This window comes from Malurus melanocephalus, unplaced genomic scaffold (genome assembly GCF_030028575.1).
Source record: "Malurus melanocephalus ecotype Western Australia unplaced genomic scaffold, MMel_1.1 scaffold_322, whole genome shotgun sequence".
Taxonomy (NCBI): Eukaryota; Metazoa; Chordata; class Aves; order Passeriformes; family Maluridae; genus Malurus; species Malurus melanocephalus.
This window is the reverse complement of record NW_026623554.1, coordinates 834,470-859,852: the sequence shown is the minus strand read 5'-3', so window position 1 is coordinate 859,852 and position 25,383 is coordinate 834,470. Positions and strand designations below refer to the sequence as shown.

At 43.2% G+C, this 25,383-nt stretch overlaps 1 protein-coding gene across 1 annotated transcript in view; it reads right to left on the bottom strand.

Moving 5' to 3' along the window:
- LOC130580319 (alpha-2-macroglobulin-like) overlaps positions 1-19,234 on the bottom strand; it is a 38,137-nt gene extending 18,903 nt beyond the window's left edge. Inside the window, exons 1-17 of the mRNA XM_057377737.1 lie at positions 18,936-19,234; positions 14,741-14,924; positions 13,891-14,047; positions 13,278-13,330; positions 12,617-12,637; positions 9,591-9,759; positions 7,660-7,744; positions 6,808-6,931; positions 5,961-6,075; positions 5,724-5,833; positions 5,165-5,326; positions 4,674-4,901; positions 3,295-3,358; positions 1,876-2,018; positions 1,373-1,522; positions 987-1,157; positions 145-244 (exon numbers count right to left, since the gene is read on the bottom strand). Coding sequence (XP_057233720.1) covers positions 145-244; positions 987-1,157; positions 1,373-1,522; positions 1,876-2,018; positions 3,295-3,358; positions 4,674-4,901; positions 5,165-5,326; positions 5,724-5,833; positions 5,961-6,075; positions 6,808-6,931; positions 7,660-7,744; positions 9,591-9,759; positions 12,617-12,637; positions 13,278-13,330; positions 13,891-14,047; positions 14,741-14,924; positions 18,936-19,177 — 2,278 coding nt within the window. The 5' untranslated portion in view covers positions 19,178-19,234. The remainder of the gene's footprint in view (positions 1-144; positions 245-986; positions 1,158-1,372; positions 1,523-1,875; positions 2,019-3,294; positions 3,359-4,673; positions 4,902-5,164; positions 5,327-5,723; positions 5,834-5,960; positions 6,076-6,807; positions 6,932-7,659; positions 7,745-9,590; positions 9,760-12,616; positions 12,638-13,277; positions 13,331-13,890; positions 14,048-14,740; positions 14,925-18,935) is intronic.
- Positions 19,235-25,383: the final 6,149 nt, after the last annotated feature.

Genomic DNA, 25,383 nt, shown 5'->3' with positions numbered 1-25,383 from the left:
GGGAGGGATCCTGAATTAGTTCAATATATCAGAATAGAATCAGATCTGCTTGTATAATTATTATGCAAAGATTCAGAGAGGGAAGGAAAGAAGCAGGGTGATAAATTGTAGGAGGTTGTGTGAGAGGTAAAACCAAGAAGGTACTAGAACCACTGTAACTCCTTTCCATCATGTGTTCTGGGTAATGCTCGCAGAGTTCAGGCTTATGGATCTTGCTGCTAGTGAAGACTTTTAAGCCCAATTCCTAGTAAACAAAGAGAAAGAAGAACAAAAGATATGCAAAAAAATTGTTTGAAAATAAACTTTATTTAGTATATCAAGAATRGATGTACTTAAGTCTGGTGTTGATCAGAATAACAAAGGCTTGTATGTAAATTCCAGATAGGCTGGTTGGACAGAGGTGTGGAGTCTCTATCATGTTATTCTTATACTAAGGCTAAATCCTGGCATGATCAGATGGAAAGGCAAGGCCATAGGCCTACCTTGGGGACAGCTGCCTGGCTGAAAATGGCATATATGAAATGCACTGGACTRAGGGTACCCAAAAACCTTGTGCAGGGCACTTTGGATGAGTATACGTGGATTTGTATACGTGGATTTGTGGGTTACCAAATTAAATGATACTTTATTAAAGACCTTTTTAAACCAGAGAAAGAAAACATGAATGAACAAGGAGTTTCTATTATTATGGCACTAGAGATAATTTCTCAAGACTGTTTCCTTACCCAAGCCCATTTGCAGATAACTCTGCTATGAAGAGACATTTCAAAATTTTAATGTTTTAGAGCAGTACTCAGTTGCTACTTATAGGCTAAGTAGATGTAGCAACTGGGYCTGGTTATTGTTTGCATACAAACATGAGCAAGTTTACAGCAAATGAGCTTTTTGTTTTTTCATTCAAAAGCTCTTCAGGACAAGTTAGAAGAATAGAGGAGACTGAATTCCAAAAGGGAACAAAAAAAGAAAAATGAAAGGCTGGTTCTTACTTTGAAAATGTCATAGGCGTCACCTTCGCCGTCAGAAGAAATGGGTATGTAGAGAAATCCATTTAATGACAGATTGTCAAGCGACACACATGGATTTACGTTGTCTTCTTCCAGATAGTAGTCCCTGAAGCTATAACCCTGGCTTTCCTTCAGTGGGAGAAGTTGATACAACTGGGGAAATGCAAAAAAAAACCAGGGAAAAATGCAGCAGGTCAGCACTTATGGGGACAGACACAACCTAACAATCCATTGGTAAATGCCAGCTTCTAAAAATGAAGTGCACTGTATGCAACTATAAAAATACACAGCCCCAGGTCTGTAATAGTGTTAGTGGGTACTTGGTTGGTTCTTGTCCTTGCTCATTACCAAAAGCAGCCAAGACTCACAGAGCTGGGAGAAAGCTCGTTTTCAGGCTTCATAAGGAGAACACTCTTGTCCACTGCACGGAGAGCACACAGGGATCTCGGAGAGGTGTGGAGTTGCAGGTGTGTGTTGGAAGCAGGAAGACCTTCCTTGGGTGCAAAACTCAATTTCACCTGCAAATCCAAAAGGAAGTTGAAGCAACCACTTTTCCAGACACAGTAACATCTATTATTCTGACACTTCTAGCCTTGTGAACTGAGCTCTGTTAGTGTCTTACAATTCTCCTAATACATATTAATCTTTGACCAATGTAATTAATAAGGATAAGTGATTCTCTTTTTGATTCTGTCTTGCCCCACTTTTAATTTTTGTAGCTTTGCAGCTTATTCTGGTCACAACCCTCAGTTAACATCTGGTCAGAAAATTTCATGCACCCATTGTGAATCCTGCCTTCATTCTGGAAATCCACACTGAACTRCTAGCCACAAGACAAACATGGGTTGCGTAAACCATGACTTATACTCACTTTATTCGGGAGGCACATTTCAACCTGGAAATCTTCTGAACTGGCGATGACTTCCCCACTGGGTGAAATGGTGTACACAAGCACCTGTGCCACAGGAGCAATTGCTGCCCCAACAGAGAAGCTCAACCGAAATGTCCCATAAGCTAACAGAGAGAAAAAAAAAGGCTGTTCAATACACAAGAGGTCCCAGTAARGGCATTTGCCTTCCCCAGATTAAAAAAGTCAAGCTCATTTCCCAGATTAAAAAAAAACAAAAACAGGATCATTCATGCTGAACATTTTTAGTTATCAGGGGCCATAAAACTGATACATGACTGAAATCTATGGCTGTTGCTGAAGACATCTACATTCAAAGACTTATTGTGAGTTGACAAACGATATGAGTTTGGAGGGCCTCAGCCTGCCTTCTAGATTCTCCTCAGTTAATATCTGGCATAATTTCTTGATGTTCCCAACCCTTGTTTTTCCCTCAAGCTCCAAGATCTACAAAAAAATAGTCGAGGTGAAAAAAGGTATCACGACTGTTGCAAAGAGTGACAGCAGTCCAGATTGCAGAGTGGCTGAAAGAATAATTTGGCAAGGTTACTGCTAAGCAAGAACTTATCTGGAACACCGAACTGTTGCTCCAAGCATGGTAGAAAATGCCCCTCTGTGCTGGAAAATTCTTTTTATCTGGGTCTGAACTTTATGTCACAATCTAGACAAGGTGACTGAACATCCCTTGGTAGTAGCCTGGCTGTTGGTTGAGTCACTGGTATTAGTGAGGGTCTAGAACTTTGTACAGCACATGAGATCTTTTATTGCCATAATCTGTTTATATTCACTGCAGGGCAACTCCTTCTCACAGACTTRCAAAATGCCTCCCTCTTCTCATTTTCAAAACACATTTAAAATTGCATCACATCCTGTCTCAGTTACTGAAATGTGTAACTCTTGGAAATKTATGTGAATAAATTTAAATATGTTGATTAGAATATAGGTGTGCATGTTTTTGCATGCTTACAAGGCAGCAATAAGACAAAAACAATTAAGCAAAGTGAGAGAGACAAAGAAAAGGAGACACACTCTTCTTCCTGCTTGTTGTACACGAGTCACAACATTGGTAAGCATCCACAATCAGAATAAGAAAGAGTAGCCATCAAAAAGTGCTGGTTTTAGGAAATGGCCAAAACATTATACTTATTTTTGGTTGAATTTTCTAACATTTTSTGATTAAAAAAATACCACCTGTTGGAACTCAGAGAAAACAAAACTAACCAAAGCCACTTCATCTAAAAAGGTTTAACTTTGGAAATTCAAACATTAAGTTCAAAGTTTGAATGAAATGTTAAATTCAGCRATTGAATTGAAGTAACTTATCCACATCCCCCCTGATCCAAATTATCATCAGAAATGCTCAAAAGGCATAGGTCTGCTCACCATCTCCAGGATTCACAGTCAGATCAAGGGTGTCAGATAAAATGATTTGTCCCTTGGCCATCACCTGTGTAACAGAGAAATCTTCCTGTAATTGTTGCTACCAGTGCTGAAAGGCAGGAGGAGGAATGTTCACTGGGTTAAMTGCAGAGTGTGAGCAACACCAAGAAGATGCTAAGCAAGTGCTAGGCTGGAATTTACGGGGTCTTTGGAGACAGAAATATTTTCTCCTAKAAGGACCAGTGTTTCCACATTGATCATACTTATCTTTGCTTTTGTGCATATTAATTATATRGATCAGGAATGCATTTTGCCTTTARCCACATAYAACTTTGAGAGTCAACTGCACATTTTAAACAATTTGGAAGAGACTGGGTATCAAAAAGTCTTCTCATTTTTCCCTCAGTTGCATTGTGAAACATATGAAGAAAAATTTCACCAGGATTAGTTTTCTAACTGCACAGAGTTGGGACAGAAGACCACAGCCGGCAAATAATAAGAGCTTGAATAAAGTACCTAAAGTMAGGCAGTAAGCAACAGCTGAAATGCTTCCTGTAATTTTCTCATTTCTAGAAAAAGCATCCTTTTTCACTGTCAAAAAAGCCTTTTATTTAATTACTTTTGATGTAGAATATTTGTTCCATAGCACCATATTTGAATCTCAAGGTGTGGGATCCACRCCTGTAAAAATGGAAGTTCTCTCATTGTTTGTTTACCTGCTGTATGTGCATACTTAAAGCCAATTTTCCTAGGCTATTGGGATAAATAGGTATCTTGTCCTTCCATTAATTTTCAGCAGTCTTGAAAATGAGCACATAGACATTTCTAACACAGGTTTCTAKTCTCTTTTTGAATATCAGCCCGAGTTGCACTGATGTTCTGTACAGTCCACCAGAACTGAAGTCTCTTCCACTGATATTTTTCTTGTTCTCTAAAGCTACTCTTACCTCCTCTGCTAGCATCATTAAATGGGTTAACCAGAAAAAACAAATTTAGAGAGAAAGACATTCTCTTTGAATTTTCTTTTGATTTTTTCCTCTTCTCCCAAGAATAACTGACATGTCATTGTTTGGTCACAGTTCAATTACTCTCATTTCCCTGATTCCCAAAATAAAGAAATTCATAGCTCTTAATGCCAGCACGTTATAGTCTGTTCCAATTACTGTGGTCTCTCAAAATTCTGCACACAGAAGACAAAAGAAAGAGAAAAATTAGGGAATTGTATTTTGATTGCACTGTTGCAGGCCACACTTTCCATTTCAAACCCTATCCATCATAACCTGCCCTCTAGCAGTGCTCTGGTTGCTCATCATAGAGCACAGCTAGAGATGGCACAGTACTTTCTGTGGCCATAGATCAAAACAACCTTAAATATGTCTTACCAAAAAATAAATGACGATTTTCTTCTGCTCCCCTATGGCCTCTGGTGTGAAGATATAGTGCACTGGCACCTCTGCTGAGGAGCCACAACTTAATGTCTCAGCCTTTGGTTCAATTTTGAGGAAGCTCTTACTGCTGGAGTAAGACCGGGTTACTCTGCGCGTGGCATGCTCATAGGATGGTGTCATCCAGTCACTGTCATAACAGTTCAGTTCAGGCTTATGGTCTGCCTGACAAAGAAGAATAAAAGGTTGATAGCCAAACAAAATCCGGTAAAAAGACACATAAAAGTCCACAGAAAAAYGCTGGATATGTTCTGTATTTCCCATTCTTAGGAGATTGTGGATTACATACACAGAAGACAGAGAAGTGAGGTGACCTGCCAAGAAACTTGCCTTGTTTTCCAATTGGCAGGAAAGACTGATAATCCATGGATAGATATTTGCGTTGTTGAAGAGAAAGACAGAGGCTTACCCCTGTCTCAGCCACTCACTCGGATTTCCAGGGAGAGTTCCGTGAAGCTGGTAGTGTCTATGGAAAACCAGGATTGTCCCTCCTCATCTGTAGTGTAATTCTCCTTGAATTTGTTTCCACCCACAGCAATTGTTATGGTTTCATTGGCAATTGGAGCATCAGTGCCATCAACCAGCTTCACCTAACAAMGCAACAACAAATTTCAGCTTTTAGACTTGCAACAAAAACCAATTCCTGTGTAATACATCCTCTTCCCTCYTTTTCTCCTTGCCAGGTAGGATATTTCTTGATAGAGAAGAACAAAAGGAAAGGATTTGGAAATGTGTGAGGAGTGCCCTGAGTTGTCTGAGGCAACAAATGAGAATGCTCTCAGCAATACAACCGGTCAGCCCATGGAAATTATCTATCAGGATCCTAAGTTTCTCTGTGGTTTTAATCCCCCAGCCAGCTTCATTTKGGACCTCCACCACAGATCATCTGCCTCTTGAACCATTGACCTGCACACCCTACTGCCCCATGGGACTGTGCACTTGTGTTTGCTGTGCCATTCCCTGTCCACGGKCTCAGAAGTTCCCTACCCTCCCGAAGAGTGGGATCCCTGGCTTGTACAAGTGGTCCAGCAGGTCAAAGCGGACTTTGCTCATGGTGGATGTGATTCCACAGGAACCTGTTCCAGTCATCTCTATTCCTGAGACAGAGCACAGCAAAGACGGATTGTTAATCAAAATCTGGTCATGCGACTCTGCCTTCCTCGTGTTCGCCAGTTCTTCCTGTTACAGCCTGCCATGACTTTGCCTTCTCCACATGTGACATACCTGTGCCATCTTCTGTGATTTTGCCTTGTACCTCAATGCTCATCTCATATCCTTTGCGTAGGAGCTGAAACACCTTGGTCCTCACCACACCARAAACACACCCACGAGCATCTGCCTAAGCAAGGGATTGGAGAGGAAATTGAAATTCTGTGAATAAAGTTTGTGCCTTGAGGAATGAGAATAGAAACCCCAAACACAACATGCTTAACTTCTGTTTATGAAATTCCAGACGTGTGCTCAAGGGCTGCCTCCAAGRCCAGAACTTGTGTTCAGCCTGTTTCCTAGTGTCTCATCAGTACATTTTCTGTGTCATCTAAGGTACCTGAYACACAGAACTCCAAGGCCCACATTTGTGACCTTGTTAACTCCCTCCTGCCTTAGTTCTGTTTTTCTTCCTGTTTCTTCCATTGTCTYCTCTCTTCTCCTTTTTGCCCCTTTTCCTGTATTTGACCCATATACAATACCACCTGATCTTCTTTGTTCCTCATTCTCTATACTGCCTTCTYRTTTTCCCCTCATCTTTGCTCCTTGCTCCCAGTCAATCCCTCTCRCAGTTACAAAATTSTTCCAAAGATTCTTTTSTCAGTTTGTGGAACAAGGACCTCATGACTGGCAGCTGGATGTTTGTCACTGGTTTCAGTGGGGTCAGGTTTTCATCGTCAGCTGTGTTTCCAGTTTAATGATCCCTCTCTTAAGWATGCCTTCCTCAGACTCTCTGCTTTTCCCAGGAGAGAATGCTATCTCTGATGCCCTACAATCTCCCAAAAAGTCACAAATTTGTCTCCCTTGAGACAACATTGACCATTAACCTTAAGAAAAACCACTACATTTTAATCTTGGGGCTCACCTGCCTAGTGAATTCTTCACACACAGATTCTGCTTCTTTTCCATAACAGCTTGAAGCAGACTGGGAAAATTTCCGGCATACTCGGACATTCACCAAACCAGGAACAGGCTTCCCATAGGTGTACCTATAATCACAATGTGTTAAACAATGTATCAGATGAGACAGTCACAGTCACACTTAGGGACATCTCCTTAAAGACCTCGGTGGACAATTTCCTAATACTTCTTAAAGGCTGACTGATCTGACATTTTAATGATTTCCAGCATTTCCATATTGAGATTCTTCYATTATCCATGGAAGAAACATTCATTCTGCTCCAGGTGGGAGGTATCTGTAGAAGATTGACTTTAGAAAATTATGTCAGACAGGAGCACCATTGTATTACAACATTACAAACTGCTCAGGGTTCAGTGAAGAAAAGGAATGGCAACCAGGGACTCAGGAGAAGYGATTTATGAGTTAAAAATGAGAATACTGGGTTTGCATCACCAGTTTAAATGACGTCCATTCTCACATCATGGAGTATTTGAGGGTTCAATATTGGCAGAGAAGCTAACTGACACTAACTGAAACTAACTGAAGAAGTGTAAAGACAGAAAGAGAAAATGTAAAATAAACTGGGAAGAGAGAGCTGCAGATTTGTTTGACATAATCTTTCAAGGAGCACGGGGAAGAACTTTCACTTTGACTGTTCAGGCCAAGCAGCAGGCTCAGGATTGACAGAATGAAATAAGCCTGCACTAGATGCCTGGGAAAAGTTTAAAAAGCCTCCCTGAACTCTTCTTTTGTTCCTCAGCAGAAAGGGGGGGTGAAGGATAAGCAAGAGAGATTTACTGGAGCTCTGTGACTCACAGACCACAGACAGACACGGGAAGCTCGTTGTCCTTAATAGTGATCATCTTTGGCACCTTCACCAGGACCTCGAACCTGGGCAGCACTAGACAGGAGAGAGAAAGTCTGGTATGAGAAGAATAAATGAGAGCTGTRTACTACACAGCCACCCAAGCACAGAGCCAGGATCATCTAAATATGAACCTCTCTGTGGTCTTCAGCACAGATCTCTACCCCTTYCATAGGCTTTCTCAGCCTTCACTACTGTTAGGGTTTAAAGGCAATTAAGGARGTTTGCAGTCTTAACCTTCCCTTATTTGCAGCACAGTTTCTGTGATCCCACTGGCACCAGGCAGTTGAGTGGATTCCTCACTTGTGTCCATGAAGGACACACTGGTCCTGTGTGTTGTGTAATTTGCACCTTGGACTCGGAGCAGCTCATTTGCCACCTTTGTAATTTATCACACTGAAATGCCCTGAATCACTGATCCTCCTGGCTGATTCTTATGGTTCTGGAGACCCGGAGCTGCTCTTAGGCTCACTGAGATGCACCATGGGATATTGTCCTGCATACCCWGAGAGTTCTAGTGAACCTAGCCACAGAGTCTCAGGTTTTTCACATTTTCAAGTGGAAGAGGMAGCTATAAAGCCCAATATAAAGGGGCACAAGTAAAATACATATTTTTCTCCTGAGTATTAAGTTACATCCCTCTTCCCATATTGCATCCTGTAGACCCATGCCTCAAACTCCTCATGCCCAGAACTGAACTGAAGCATGTAATGTTCTGCTTCCAGGTGGCGCACCTGAGATTTTTTCCACAGTTCAAGGAAATAACAGCAGGTGAGTGCACATCCAGACCTAGGAACTGGAAAGTAACCCTGGGTTATATAGTTTTGACATAAATTTGCCTCTAAGATGGGAGGCAAGGTTCAATGTTTCAACTCCAGGGYACATTTCCTCAAAAAACAGTAAGAGAAATAGCAATAGGAGAGATTGGTAGGAAAAAGACTGAAGAACAAAAGAAAGAAATCAGTTTAGTAGGAGGCTAACAAAGGGACATAGATTTTTGATTTTTCAGGGCATRCAGAATGGTCTTTGTGGGAGGAGGAATGGGCCATTTGTCACCATGGCAGATCAAAGCTTATAACTGGGYTTGTGGTCAAATTATTCACCATGCCTGACTTGAAGCCAAATAAGCCATCTCCCATGAACTTCGGTGACAATCTCCTTTGGGTCACACCCTGTATAGTCCAGAAACAGCAGGTCCTGATCAGCACTTGGGCTTCATGTAGAGTCAGTGGAGAGCCTGGGAGTGTGAAACACTGGCTTTCTCAAATCCAACAGCCTGCCCAGACTACACATCTACAAACATCTGRGAAGTTTTATCACCGAACTGAGGGTTAAAAAGTTCCCTGCAGCAGCGTATTTCTCCTTACTCAGTCTCTGCTATCAGTCTGTTTGTAATGTTCATGGGTTGTTCTTCATTCACAGCTTTTCTACCAAACATGTTTCCTAAGTTTTTGCATTAAACAAGGAAGAGCAAAAATAGAGACAACTATGAATGGAGAAAGAGACCTTATGCAGATGGTGAGAGAAGCAAAATATGGTCACCAAAATATTGTCACCTCTTACTTCATACCTAGTGCTACTTGCAACAAACTGCTGGATGGAAAACTAAAACAATGTCAGCTGGAATTGATGCCTCAAGCCATGTACAGGAGTTCTGTCATGTCCTGCGCTCCCAAAAGTACTATGAGCAAACACAAGCTCAGATGGGTTGCAGAGATGCCATAAAGTCAGCAATCACTTCTGATACTTAGCACTTTCTGACTCAGCCCCTGTGAACCCCATTGCCTGAGTATTCCGTCCCTCCCTTCTCCACACTGTTCGTAGGAAGTTCCAAATGGAGAGGTCACAGTGAAAAGCATTGCTTTCAACTTTSTCTCCTTACCAAATTCCTCCACGCTGAAGGAGTGCTCCACATGGGATGAGAAGCTCTTCTGCACRACTATTTTGTAGGAGCCTTGGATGGGGTCCGAGGTGAGAGGAAAGGAGAGCTGTGTAAAGCCTGTTTCGAGTTGCACCCCTTGCCACTGGTACACACGGTTCCTCTGGGGATCCTGCAGGGGAGGGCAGCAGAGTCACAGGACAGTGAGGAGAATGCCAGGCACAGAGCAGTGCAGTGCCCAGTGTAAAGACTGAGAAACGCCTGTCTGTAATTATTCAACAATCCGTGAGGTTTTGGAAGCACTTACCTGTCAATTCTGCATAATTAGCATGCAAGAAAGCTTTTAAAACCTTTTATGCCCAGGGGTGTTTTCTCCCCCTCAGGTCTACCTGCAAAGGATGGAGCCAGGAAGCTGGGCAAGACAGACTGGCAAGGTAACAAGGCACAGAGATTGATATCAGATATAAGTGGAGCTCATGGAGAAAGGAGGGGAACTGTCAGTTTCCTTGACTGGCTATATAGCCTGCAAAAGTATGGGGGTTTTTACCCCTGCCTGGGATGGAGACTGCTGCAGTACCAGTACACAATATGCTGAGGAATTGGATGCCTGACTTATCTGTGGAACTAAGAAATGGGCATGTGTAAGAGTCCTAAGCTAGTGGTGGGCTGAGGAATGGTGACACAGGGACAGAGGAAAGTATACCCCACATGGGTATCAGCATTCAGCAGAGATCCCCTGCTGTGTCTCCATGCTCCTAATGCTGGAGCTGAAGTCTCACCACTGCTACATCTGTGTACTGCTCATTATTAACTGAGTATCACTAATTAATCCACTCAGCCCCAAATGTCTTCTCAAAGTCACTGAAACAGCATGGTGGTGCTGTGTAGTTTGATGCACTTTTTCAGGCTCCTCAGCAGAATGGTTAATGTTTACATTCTTTCATTTTCTGCCTGCTCTTTGCATTGTACCTTGGCTGTCACCAGAAGTTTATTTACTCTAGATAGGTGTGTGACTCAAGGTATGTGACTGTGTGCATTTACTTCACTGAGATTTTATCTCARGGCTGGGGGAAAATGGGGATGTGAATGACATCTCCCAGCTGGAGGAGGCCATCAGTCAAGGGGCAGAAGAAGGGGCTGTGTTCCCAAGAAGCCACCTGGSAGGGTGGCACAGTCAGTAAAATGCATCCCCATGGCTCTGACCAAATCCTCTTCATCATCACATTTCGACCCTGCTGAAAAGCTCACCACTTATTGTGAGGGACACCCCTGGGTTTCCTCTGAAGAGGAATTCAAGAAAATGTTTACAGCTGGGCTTGTGAACTTATGGCCATTCCTGTGATGTGTCTACAGGGAAGGCCTGAAAGCTAGTTTGCTTTTCCTCAGAAAGGTGTTCTATTTTTTAAAAAATTACATAAGCAGTAGGTCAGGATAATAGTTCAGAAATAGCAGACTCATATTAACTTCTGCCTTTGTGCTTCACTAAGATAAATTAGTGACGTTAAGGGACTGGACTGATGGACATTTATTTCCTTAAAAGTGCTGACTTTTAGGCTGTCACCTTTCCTCACTCCTGCCACTCTTTCCTTTGGTCCATGCCAAATTTTATGCAACCATGTGGTAAAATGCACTGATAGATCTGATCTGGCCAAAAAAAGTATTCTAGAGTAAACCAGTGAATTTTCTGCCATAGGAGTTTCCCACTGTACAAGATGACATTGTAGACAGCTGTGAAATCCAAACAAAGGGCAGTGCTGGACTGAGAAGGAGCATTGAGGAAGGGAAAGGGGATGGTGGGGATGAAGGACAAGGCCTACATGAGCAGACTTAAACAGCAAAGACAAGAACCACGCTTTACAGGCTAGAGCTGAAAACACAGATGGCCTTCCTAGGGACTTAAAATTGGAGGCTTCCATGGTATTCACACACACACAAAAAGGTTATGAAATTATTCAGCTTGTTAGGTAAAGACATATTTCTGGAGGCAGCGGAGAGGATGCATTTGTTCTTGCTCCTTTCATGAAATTCCTATACTCAGTAAAATATCCTCTCATTGAAAGGGAAGGGACCCCATGAGACAGCCCTAGCAAAAGGTAGTTCTGAGATGCTCCCCTTGGCCTGCTAATCCACACSACCCACTGTCCTAATTTCCTTTCTCTAATATTCACAGACCATCAGCGATCCACCAGYTCTGCAGCTCTTTTCTGGAAGTTTGCTGATGGGAAGAGAGAACCACAGCACTCTGAAAGGAGGATATAGAAAAGGGGCACAGCCTGGTTTTGGCCTGCCTTGTGTCTCCTTTGCTGTGAAGGGTCCCCAGCTCTGGACAGAGATAGAGCAGAATGGAGACAGCAACCCCAAGCAGCAAGGAACAATGAAAGGACTGACTACATAGGACTTGTTAATCGTTTAAACCAACTTAAAACTGGGGCACGCTAATTTCAGAGTCCATCCATAGGCCCTTACCATTAGGTTTTTTTTGAAAGACGATATCCCAAATAATAATTATAAATTTTGGGTTCTCATCTGAAAAAGTGAGTGCTTGAATCACTGACAGAAATATCCTTCCAATTAACTTTTGCCTGCCACTGAAGTTCAACCATTAAAAAACCCAACAGATATGTGCTTGGGAAGACAGGGGATGTCTGCTTACCTAATTTTGTTTCTTTGGTTTTGATTGCTTATTTAACACAGGTCTCTAATTTCAGCCACACTTGGCAGACAGAAACTCTCAGCTCTGACTGGGAAGAGGCATAAGACATTTTGATGACCTCTAGGCAAGTGTAGTTCTGTTCACAGCACAGCTTCTAATGGTTATTTAGTTTGTTCCTACAGTATGTTCTGTGATCAAAGAACCATTGTTGGAACTTATTTAGATGCCCTGCTACTCAGCCTTCCTTTAAACAAAGGGAAAAGTCACATGCTCGTGATTTTTCTCTTGCACTTCAGGCTGAAAATACCCCTGCTGGAGACTGGTACCTCCATTCCTGCATGTTCTTCTGCAAAGAATAATGCAGTTTTCCACTCACCTGAATGTAGACAAATGGAAACTGTGGGGAAAGAGCAAAAGAAAAAGAGTGTTAGAAACATTRATCACATGGAAGTAATTTCCAGATTTGGACTGAAGGGCAGAACAAACKTCGAAGCAGTTCTTTGGATTCTTCCCTTTCTCTACCTGCTCTGTTTCTTTGGCTCTTGATGGCTAAGGGAATCTTTTCTACAATATTTTAGGGCCTTGACTTTTTGTCTTACCATAGTATGCAAATGTGATGAAGCAAGAGTTTTCAAAGACCTTGTCTGCATGAGGAACTGATTGTCAAATAAAATAAAAGAGGGGCTTGCACCCCTGGCCAGAGCCATAAAACCAAGTTCTTGTCACGTCGCTCTGTCTCAAAGTGTGGGATTGCATCCCCTACCAGAAACAACTGCACACCTTTTCAGTAATGAGATCCCTGCCCATATACTTAGCCACATACATTCCTTTACAAATCTGGATTTAAACAYCTATATGCTTTTGAAAAGGGGGATGTGTTTTTCAGCCAATAGAAACAGGTGGAGTGTGTGCTAGGATAGAATATGGAATGGTGAAGGTGGTGTGAGAGTGCATCATATGCTTTAAAGGCTGTCTTCAGGGGGTCTGGATGATGACAATAATGGTTCCAGGCTAACAACAAGGAGTTAAGACTCTACCTTCTCAYTCAGTGGGTAGAAGTCTGTGTCCAGAGAGATGATCCGAAACTGAACTGAAGGGTGTAAAGGAAAAAAAAAAGAAATTCCACTGTTAGATTTGTAGCCATCACCAGGAAAAGTCTATGTTTCAATAATTTATACCTCAGATCCATTCCACAGTTCAACAGACTCTGAGCTGAGATCTCTAAGTAATAGAAACAATTACTTCAGACTCTTTCTCTTGCAGATAGTGAGGGACAGATAAATTTAGAAGGATAATCAGGTCTTGGCTGAWTTGAATTATCTCTTGGGAGTGCCTGTCCTGCTTTGTTGACTCTGGTGCAGCCCAGGGAGACTGTGCTTTGCAGTCATCCCAGTTCTGTGCCACTAGTTGAGTAGAATGAATCAGAGCCTGTGCCTACATCTGGCTAAGAAGCTCTGCTTGGAGAATGAAGATGAGCAATGATGAAAGTACCATGAACTAGATCTCAGCTGACAGAAATAAGATTTACTGAGTACCTTAAATCCCCCTGTGACGAAATCTGAAAACTTGTATTCAAGTATGGCACCTCTGGAGAATTAAGTCCTTCAGATTTTATGCTGTCAGAGTCAACACCATCCCAATTCTCGGTACCTGTCTGTCCAGGCTTGTAAATGGGTTTGTCTGTCTGGACGAAGACCAAGCTTTCAGAATTCTTGACCAGCACTGACTTGCGGCTCTTGAACTGYAGTGTGTCCCCTGTCACCGTCACCATGAGAAATGCCACTGATGTGCTGTTGGATTTTGGAAGCTGAGGAAAATGAAGAGGATAACTGCTTTACTGATTCACCCCACTCACTAAGCTTTGGAGGAAGGAGGGCTAGCTGGGTCAGAAAGTTCCCTAAGGGGACAAAGGAGATGCAATGCAGGGAGCAAGGGAAAAAACATGCTTGCCTTCCTTCATTTAGATACTTTTCTAAAAAAATATTGAATCTGATCTTATTCCATCACATGATTAATCAAAATGAAAATTAACCCAGATTCATTAATTAGGGTACAGAGCCTGTTGCTTACATTACTCACTAAACAGCCTTCTGCAGTTAAAAGTTGTGAATAAGCTCTAGAAGCAGCCAAATGACCTCATGGACCTCTCTGTCTTTAACAATTCCCCAGTTTCCACAGTTTTCACTCCACACTGATATTTTTCATCTCAGGTTTACACAGATCAAGCAAACAAGGGGCACATTCTGTCAATCAAAGTTCCAGAAGACTTGTCTAAGTCATGCATGCACAGAAATATCATATGGAACACAGAATGTGATAATGGGGGAAAATTCGTCTGCTTAAGACTGCCACAGTCATTTATCCACTTTGAATTCCTTTGTTTGTCTTAGCGTAGGGGTCTCTGATTGCGGTGTGTCTTCTTTCTCAGTTCTGAGATCTGTTTGGATCTACGAAGCCACGTCAATAAATGCAGATCACCCCRCAAGGATGGGATACTCACAGAGAAAGGGATGCAGGTGAACASGTCTTTCTCTGACACCACATCATCAATCAGGCTCCTGTTCTCCCCTTGATGCTCGAGGGTGGCACTCAGCGTCACCGACTCGTTCAGGTGGGTCAGCTGAATGCAGATTTTCTCATGAGATTCCGTGTGTATCATAAAAGGCACCAGCACCATGTACTGCCTAGGAAAAGAGGGAAGCAAGAAACATCAGAAATGTGAAACAATTTGAAAGCAACAGTATTAAACGAAGGGAAATTAACAAATCGGCATGCCTAATCCATTTCTATCCCTGCGAGTTGCAGTGCATTTAACATGAGCATTCATTTTATTTTGGGTTTATACATATTAAACGGTCGAACTAATTAGCCTAAAAGCAGGAAAATGCTTGCAGTAGAAGGAACAATTTCTATGCTAATAGAGAGTGCTTTACAAAGGATGTTTTGTTTGGCTTCACAGCAGGGAGTAAGGACCGTTTGAAAGGTTTCAGGCTGTTAATTGAATTTTGTATATCCCACAATCTCCCATTGAGACTCAAAGGCATTAGCTAAAAACAGTTGAGGAAAAAACCCACCCACTTGCCTGGCTACTCCAGTCTTTGCCGATCCAGATTTCCAAATCCTTCACATGCTGAGCAAAGATGTGAGTGCTTGCAGTTTGGGACCTTATTAAGATGAGCACACAAAGGATTTCAGAATGTGGTGTTTTATTGCAACTCAAGTGCACTTGCATCTTCAAAGAGCTTTTGACAAAGATCCCTCACAAAGGACCCTTAAACTGAGCTCCATTAATAAAAGGGATCATTTTACTAATAAATCAACTTAATAATTTTGTCCTGGATTAATTGGTTGAAAGATAAGACAGAAAGGGTAGGAACCAGTGAAAATCTCCAGAGTTTGTGTTGTACCCCTGTTCTTCAGTACATTCCTAAATGATCTGGAAAGCACGATTTTCTCATAAATGTGCAGAGTAAAAAAAATTCTAAAAATTGACTTACATATTTGTGGAAAAGTTTGTTTGTTTGTTTGTTTGTTTTTAATATGATAGAACTGAGTAGCAAAAATAGCAAGCGAACTGTTCATAAAGGGAAAATAATAAGCCAGCTACTATCACTCAGACTCAAGCACTGCTGGTCAGTCTTGGAAAGTTCTCAATCAGTAATAAGTAACAAATGGACTGTCAGGAAGTGTTCAAAATGCAATAGAACACAAATACAGCTGRATCCATCCAGAGCTACATTTTTGCCTTGTCTGAGATTTTTGGGAAGTCCTAAAGCTGCTGTGGAGGCAGTGGGATCCAGGCAGCAGCTGCATTTTCTTCACCATGAGGCACTGGGATGAAGCACAGTGAAGAGCCTGCTGGCAGCTCTGCTCAGCCCGTGCTGCTGCAGGAGCTGTGAAAGCAGGGAGCTCCAGCCTCCCAGGGAGTGAGCTACAACTTGTGACTCTGCTTTCCCCAGTGCTTCCTTTCTTCCACAGCCTTCTCACCATGGCYTCAGCCCGTGCTGCTTCCCCTAATGTCATTCCCCCTGTCCCCTGTCAGTGGCGCTGGCAACGTGACAATGACATCCAGTCTACAGAAAGGACAGTGTGACCTAGTTTGTGGGGAATTTGGCCTCATTTCTCTTCCTGTTCACTGTTCTGCTGAAATTTTGGCCAACTTGCAGAACTTCCCCTTAGGCTGGCTTCCCTGCCTTTGAAAAAAAGATATAAGCCATGCTGTTTACAGACCTCTCTTTAGGTGTTTTGGGATATGTTGTTGAAAAGAGACAGATAAATTAAATTACTATGAGGRTTTTAAGTAACTTAGGTCACAAAATCCATGTATAGACATCCCGGGACAAAAAACATCTGGGCTGACAAAAGAGACCTCAGCATGCAACGAGCTGTTCTGAGGAGATAGGAGTGACTCTGACCGAGGCATGCATCAAGGAGGAATAGGAGACCCTAGAGACAGTAGCTGAGGCAAAAGTGATGGGTTTGTCTATACAGAGAAAGTAAAACTGTAGCTTAAGGGGTGGAAAATGTCTGTGCATTGGCTCTCAGCTACTCACTAGAATAAGCACCCAGGCAAAGAAGGCAGTGAATTTCATCAGCCCAAARCCATACCTGCCAATTCCAGTGTCATTATGACCTCACATTTCTGMCCATATGCAGAGTACTCCCAAGCATGTGCATTGTAAACAGCTTAGATGCACAGCCAGAGCAGGAGAACAATACCTTCGGCTGCATTCTTCCAAAATCGTAGAGGTTTTTGTTACAAAGGAGCTCTGGATGTTTCAAGCTCACCTTCCCTCCTGGAACAGGACTTTTGCAAAGGACACCATAGATGGAGYTTCTACCATCTCTCTGGGTCACCTGTTCCAGTGCTGCTCTAACTGGATGAATATGTATTTTTCTGATATGTAATTTGAGCCTTAATTGTGTCTCCTGTCCATCTGTCCACCTCTGAAACAGAAAGAGCAGCAGCAGGTGCTGCTGCCCAAAGAAGTGATATCCCTACTTAAACAGGACACAGTAAGCAAGTCTTGGCTGGAAGTATAATTTTTATCTCCATTTCAAGAGCTGTTTCCTTTCTGTGTTGTATATCTCAACTACTCTGTCCTGCACTTACAAACCCACTACCCTTCTGCWACCCAGCAGTTCACTGTCTCCCTGCTGAGCTCCTGTCGTCCTTCTGTGTACCCCAACAACACCCCTCTGTCTCCCACCTCTCTCAGCCTTTCTGTGTTCTTCCCTCCCAGAATGGGGCTCAGGTAAGGGACAAAGAGAAATCTACAGGAATGATGGAGACAGACTGTTCAGAAGGGAAAGGACAAGGGGGAATGAATTCAAACTGAAAGAGAGAAGGTTTAGATTAGATATTAGGGAGACAATTTCACTGTGAGAGTGATGAGGCACTGGCACAGTTTGCCCAGAGAAGCTGTGGCTGCCCCATCCTGAAACAGGCTGTTCCCGTTTAAAGCCAGATTGAATGGAGCTCTTAACAACCCGGTCTAGGGAAAGGCATCCCAGCCCATGCAGGGGGTTTGGAACCAGCTGATCTTAAAGGTCCCTTCCAGCCCAGGCCATTCTGTGGTTCTCTGATTCTGTGTTGCCCATAGCTCAGAACAGTATGGTTACATTGCCTTTCCCCCCGATGTTGGGCAAGTATGAATTAAAATTTCTTAACATTATTACATCAGATTACTGTAGAGAGCTCTGCCTGACCCCAAAGCAGACTTGGTTGGCTGATCTACCCCTGAAGCACTCAAACAGGGCAGATGGACCAGGGGTTCATGCTGCAGTGTGAGTCAAAGGTCCTTCAGGCTGAACCAGGTACCACTTCACCTCTGACCACAAAGGGAGTGGCAGCAGTAACGCTGCACCTTCAGCCAGGGCTCGTGGGCATGAAACTCTGCAGCAAACATTGCAGGGCTCGTGGTGGTGAGAACTGCACCCCTGTCAGCACGGCGAGAGRAGCAGCAGCCAAGGTTTGAAAACAGAGGCTGCTCCCACCCAAACTAGAGGCTTCAGAGCAGCACTTTGATGGGAAAGGCTGGCATGGGCATGGCAGACTCCAGCCCCACTGTGCCACCCCAGGCTGCCCCTCTCTGTCCCCAGGGCCATGGGCAGAGCTGAGTGCAGCCGTGCTGCTGCTCTGCACAGCCCTGGTGCGGGTGTCCAGGGAGGCTGCTGGCACCGGGCTCCGTGCCGGAGGAGCAGAATCTAGGTCACAGATCCTCTTTGAGAGCAAGTACATCTGATGCTGCCAAGGGAAACAAACTGGCAGGAGAAAGGGGAACAAACTGGCTTGGAAGCAACAGGGGAATGGGGAGAAGTAACTTAGTGATCTAGCAAGGACACTCTGGGAAAGGTAAGAACCTGGATTCTGGCATCATGCCCACAAAATCCCAGGCCCTAAGAGCTCTTCTGACAGAAACATGCTTAGGCAAAGATATTGTGAGGACCCCAGTCTGGACTATCAGGCAGCTGCAGGGCAGGACTGTGGGCACAGAGGGCAGAGATTGGGGGAATGGYGAAGGAGGCCACTGGCAGAGATGGTGCTGGGGAGGGGTCCCAGGGGGTTACAAGATGGGAGCMGGGAGCGCTGGCAGAGCTGTGCAGGAAACTCAGGGCTTGGTTATTACTGGGAAGAAAACTGAAGGGAAAGGAAGCATTTAGACCTCCCTCCCCCCTCCACATGTGTAGCTTACGGTTCTGTGTTGAGAGGAGTATTTCCAGGAAGGAAGAAGAGAAGAAGGAGGAAGATGTTTGGTTTGCTGGGCAGCTTGTCCTTCCCCATGGTGCAGAGCAGGTCGTGGTGAGTCAAGCAGTGCTGCTGTTTTCCTGCACCTTGTATTTCTCCTCCACTCTGTGCTCTGTCAGCCTCTTTATAGCTGCTCTCTGCAAACAGCCCAGGGGCTGGAGGAGATAAGGGCTGGGGGCCAGGGCCCATCCGGAAACGGGGAGAGGCAGTAAGGAGGAGCTGGAACAGAGGGACAGTGCTTGGCCAGAGACTCTGCAAGTGGGGGAAGGGTATTTATTTGGATAATGCTTATATTGGAAATCTTTGAATGATTCATACCCTGTTTTCCTTAGCCCATCAGAAATCTGCAGTGTTGGGGACATGAACTGTGTTCAGCACATGGTAAATATTCCCTGTGGGCAGCATCCAATCACAGCAACCTGATTTAAATTTCCACAATATTTCCTTCACAGTTCCTTTTCATCAGCACTTTAAAATACATTAATTTGAATTGGAATGACTGACACAAAAGATGAAATTAATAAGTTAATAGAGGCCATCATGAATATTGATAAATTCCAGTCACAGCATGCCTTATTCTGCAAAGTTTCTTGTGAGCCATATAGTCCTCACTGCCTTGCCTGAGGCAAAGACRATGCAAAAATTTCCTCCTACACCTCCAAGTTTATCATCACTATAGAAAACACATTTTCCCTTGAAAATAAAGGAACATATTGAGCTGTGCAATTTGAATCACCCTAATGAAGTCCTGGTATAGTTTCCTCTGATTTCTTTTCAGTTTCTRTTCTTTAGCTTTGTAGGTGACTGACAATTATCCTAAAACAGAGTGGCTTGCTGGTGACTGCAATTGCAGGAAGGAAAGGTACCTGTGGTTGGGTGTAAATACTCTCTGCACTATCACAGCAGGGTCATATGTGGGAATCCTTGTCTGCTCCAAAAGTCTCAAGCAATTTTGAAACCTCTGTCACCAAAGGTAAATAATCCCAAGAAAGGCACTTATTTCTTTAACATGTTCCTGTTCAGTCTCCTCAAGGACTGTAGCACAACGCTCAACCCKCAAAGCCAAAGCCAAGCAATAAAGTGAACTTCAATCTTTGGCTTTGAAGTAGAGGCATATGTGAAAAGAAAAAGTTGAGGAAACATTTCTTGAAAAGAATGGTACCATGCCTAAGGTGATCTGTGAACTTTCTCCTAAGAACTCCTTTGGGAAACCAGCAGCTCTAGCAAAGGAACATCTCTCCTGACTACCTACATCAGCTTTGTACGGTGGAAAAAAACCACTGTAAAACCCAAGACTTGTATTAACAGCTCCAATTAACAAATGGTATTAGCTGTTCAGCTAAAGGCAGAAAAAATACTGCAGGAGAAAAAGAATATCAGTATTGTTATTTTAAAGGAAATCCACATAATGGTATTAATTTCCCCAGCCTGTGCATCTAAAKCAAACAAAACCAAGGCAATTTATTTCATATGACAAGAAAGTATGACAGGAAAAAGTACTCAGATAAATCAGTGAGTAACAGCAGCACCCAAAGACATAAAAAAGGGTTTGTCATTGCATAGGAGACAAAATACTTTAGAAGCCATAGTGAAGGGAAGGTCATCTATCAAAAACCTCAGACAATATGCACATTTTACAAGTTTCAACAAGCAGGAAAAAGGAAGATACACAATGAAATACCATAAAACAGCTTCATCAGCTAAACTTCAAATGAAACTGAAAATGTCAGAATGAATAAAGATGATCCACTTTAGTTGCTTGTTGAATAATTTAACCTGAGAGAGGAGTCTGGCAGCAGATGAACTGCCTTTCCCAGACGTGGACAGCTGGGCTGTCAAATATAACTCATACTTCTGTGGTGTCATATGAACAAATGAGTAAATTCAGGCATGGCAAAGGCATCAATGAATTATTCTCATTTTAATGCACTTTGTAGATTAAATTGCAAACCAGATCGGTAGCTGAATTTTATAAATGGCCCTGTGACCACATTTTGTGTGATGTGAGGTGGCCATCTGTAGGGTAAGCCCTATACAAAGCAGGGATTTTCTGTCTTTTTCAGATATATTATAACAAACATCCACTCTGTGTAGAAACTTGTTCTTGCCTTAAAAGAGATTTATACAGTATGTTGCATAAAAGGCTATGAAAAAGGTTGTTTACCCTCAGCCATGAGAACTCCACAGTGTGTCAGATACAGTACATGGCACACACAGAGTAGGATAAATTATTGAAATCCTATTATTAAATCCATCTAAGGTAACTAGCGAACGATATATAATAATTTTTAAATGTRTAAACAGGAAACTGTTTGCATGTTAGCAGACATTTTTTTTATCTTGTAGAGAACTGAAGATAATTCCTGATGTAGTAACAAATGACAAGTTATTTTAATTTATGCTTTTATACTACTCAGAATATTAGCAAGGGAGGGGGTAGAAAAAGCCAAAACATTTACAGATGTGTCTGAGAACAGCACTCGTGACAAGCAACCATGCTCTTTTTGAGTCATATGACTCTTCAGATAAAACTTTACCATCTGAAAAGACATATTAAATGCATGCAGAATTTCTCTTTAGCTCTGGCTGTTAAGTTATTGTCTGGTCTCCRTCTCTCCTCGGATGAGGTACAGGCATCTCCTGAAGATCCTTTTGCTGGCCCTGAGGTTATGTTCAAGTCAAGTTGAATGGTGTTGGAGCCAGCCTCTCTTTAGAAGTGCACAGTGGCAGGAGTGAAGGCAATGGGCCAAGCTTCATACAGAGAAACCATGAGCAGACAGAAGGAAAAAAAGTTTATCCCAAGGGCTGTGTAACAACAGAGCAGGCACCCACAGGTGCCATGAGACATCCATCCCAGAGACCACACTTCGGAGCACAAGGCCATGAGCAGAAATGCAGGAAAAAACCCATACTCACAGTGTGCAGGCATTTCAGAGACTTCTCCCATTTACACTTACTGTTCAGTCAGCTATAAAACAGTAAAACTCCAAATCACTACCTCCCTCTGAAAGGCTGCTCAAAGAAAGCAGCAGGAGGCTGTGCCRGTGCCACCTCCCTGTGGCACAGCCCATGCTGCACCCACTGGGATGGCACCTGCCTGCTGCAGAGGTGTGCAGCTCCTGAGCCATGCACCACCCAAAGACTGCTGTCTGAGCTGAGGTGGCCAAAGGGAAGTCAGTTCCTGACATGCTGGGTAAGGCAAGGCCATCGGGCTCTCTCTGTGCTACAGCTGAACCAGATGTGTGGTACCCAGGACATGAACCTTTCTCCAGTGCAGAGAAGAGCTGGGGCTSAGCTGATGTGTTTGTCCAGGCTTTTGAGATGGAGGATGCCACAGGAAAGCCAAACAWGGAGCTCCTAATGGAGTAGGAGGCAAGGAAATGAGACATTGTCAGGTTTAATCCTTTCCCCTGCAGCTCTGCTTTGCTCTGTTTCAACTTGATAGGCAGGACAGAGCCGACCTTCAGKCCAGGGGAAGGTGTGTGAGCCATGACAGTGGAACACAGCTGGAGAACACACAGTGTACAGGACCCTTCTGAACACAGTGTCCTGCTACAGAGCCTGCCCTGGGAACAGGACCCTGCCTAAGCAGCCATGGGCTCTGGAGAGAGAGCCAGCTCTGCATCCCACAGTCACTGCACAGGACTGCCCAGATGTGCTTTACCTTGGCACACACCTTGGGGACACACCTGGCCTTGACAGGAAGGACAGCAAGGGGACCCAGAGCTTATCACTCATACTGAAACAGAAAACATCTGTCACAGTTATGCAATTTTTTCCAGTAATAACCCAGCCTTAACCTCCCTGTGGGTAGTGAGTCAAAGGGTAGGAGGCTGAAAAAATGTCTGAGGTTAGCACTTTAGCAGCATGCACAGGGTCCTGTCAATTCTCAGTGGTGATTTTCATTCYTTCAGCCTCCATCTGCCTCATTCAGATATACCCTCTCTTCTCTCTCAAACAGAAATTTTAAAATCTYCCAGCTGCCAGGTTATTTACACAGTTTGACCACATGTAGTCCAGAAGCCCTGCTGAAATCATGTTTTTAAGGGAGATCCTGGTTTGCCCAGCAGGAACAGTGATGTGGCAGAAAGGAGATCAGTGTGCTGAGCTGCAAGTGTATCAGAAAGGGGAAAAGTGAGATGTTCCCCTGAAGGAGGCTGTTAGATCCTGCATTTAATGTAATGCTTTGCTTCTAGGATTTTCCTGACCCTCAAAAGGTGATCCTTTAGGAAGTTGTGCAGCAAGAAGCTTTCTCTTGCTGTGAGCTACAGGATTAGCTTACCCTATGTTGCTTTTCCTTTTGAAAAATTATTGAGGAAAAAAACCTAAAAATTATTGCTCTGAACAAAAAACTTAAATGCATGAGCTATGTTCCTCGAGAAGTCCTTCTCTGATGCTCTGTTTCACAGCCAGGGGTGCCAAAGTTGTGCCCATGGTTCTGTGTCACCCGACTGATGAATCAGGTGGTGGGGGCCACTTTAGTGCAGACAAAGTCCTACCTCCCTAATTGTCCACCAGGTACAAAGAGGTTACAAATGAACTCAACAAATAAACAATCAGAGAACATGGCTCAGTTGTTTCCTCAGAGTAATYTGACATCATCATTTGTTGATTGAAGGTTCTTCTGACATGTCTCTGGTCTTCTCTGATCAGTGAATTGGTTGGTCATTACTCACACTTCATGTTTGACACARGTGCTGAGAAGACCTGAACATCTAAATCACACAACTGAGCTCTGGCTGTGCCATTGTCCAGCTGCTTGGCACTGTCACCTGTTACACTGCAGAGATCACAGAGAATTTGAGTTAAAAAAACAGAGCAACCAAATTCCTTGGACCAAAGGACCTGGGTCTGCCCTTTGTCTAACCCTAGCAAAGTATTTGAGGGGCCTGAGTAAGAGAATGCTTCTACACTAGAGCTCATCTTTCTGGAGAGGCCCATTTTGCATCCTGTTGCCTGCACTGTAGGTGAGACTCATCTTCTACTGTAAAAAAAATTACGTTCACTTCTCAAAGCAAGTATGATCATGAGAAGTCCTCTTCTTGACCAGACCATGACATCAGCCTTTTGCAGATCCTTGAATGTGGGCTCCACGTGAGCAGCCAACCAAATCCCATGGTACAAATAAACTGTACAAAGAATTATTTGACACAAAAGGGAGGTTAGCTTGACAGAGCATTTTAGTCAAAAACACTGTTATRCAATTATTCTTTGTTAACTCTTTTTTATTAATAAGAATTGCATTTCAGAACAGCTTTTAATGGACTTCTAGCAGAGCCATGCATGGACCCATAAAAGATCCAGAAGATTGAGTGCAGGTACAGGGATTCTGGAGGAGCTGGGAGTTTCCCATTTATCATAGCATTGCTGACTATGTCCTGCACCACAATTTCAGCTTTTTAAACCTGACATGTGCAATTCCAAGCRTAGTAAGCCAGTGCCTGTGCCTTTGAGCTGGCAGCAATGTGGTACCTCRTAGCAGCTCTTGGGCCAGGGAGGCTGATTTTATCACATTTGAACAACAGTTTGCTTAGCCTGTATATCTTGCCAAAATTACAATAATTCTACCTTCTGAGGCCTGGAACGCTCCCTGGATCTCTGGCTTTGAGTGATATGACACCTCAGGATTATCARATTACTGAGGCAGAAATGACATTTAGTCTAGTGGGTGTCCCTGGCTGGTTCACTCCACAATTAATATACTCACTTCAGTTTTAGGTGTGTGGCACAAAACCTAGAGCTGAAACATGGAAATTCCAGACATCTTGGAGGTGCTGGAATGTGTTTTAGGAATATTGCGGTTCCCTGTGGGAGTGGAAGCCAGGGAGATAAGATGTAGATAAAAAAATCTGGAGGAAGAGTATGAGCATCGGATATTTATTAGATCTGACTTCAACCATCAATTATCTGTCCGAATCAAATGATAAAATTGGGTAGCAACCATTACATTTTCTGCATGCAAAGGAAAAGATTGCAGTGGGAAATATGCACTTGATATTTTAATAACCAAGTTTMCCCTAGCAGGAAGATAAGGTTCCAAAAGAATGATAAAAATGCACTTTTTTCCCCAGGACCTTGTTTCTTCCCAGGAAACTATGTTTGGCAGAACAGAATAACATATTTGGCCAGACCTGAGGGGATTTTTATGAATTCCATGTGAGATGCCAAAGCCTTACCTTAAGTGGCCTTGAATTGCTTCAGACAGAATATACACCCTGCATCCACATCCACTCAGCCTGCTCTCCTTTCCAACCTTGTTACTGTAACTATGGATTTCTCTTGCTTTAGTCCAGCCTGGTCCTCATGTAAATCATTCTTACAGTCTGGGCTGTGTCAGGAAAACAAAATTCAGTCTTTCTCGCTTTCTTCCTTTTCCTCCTACTGCCAGGGATGTA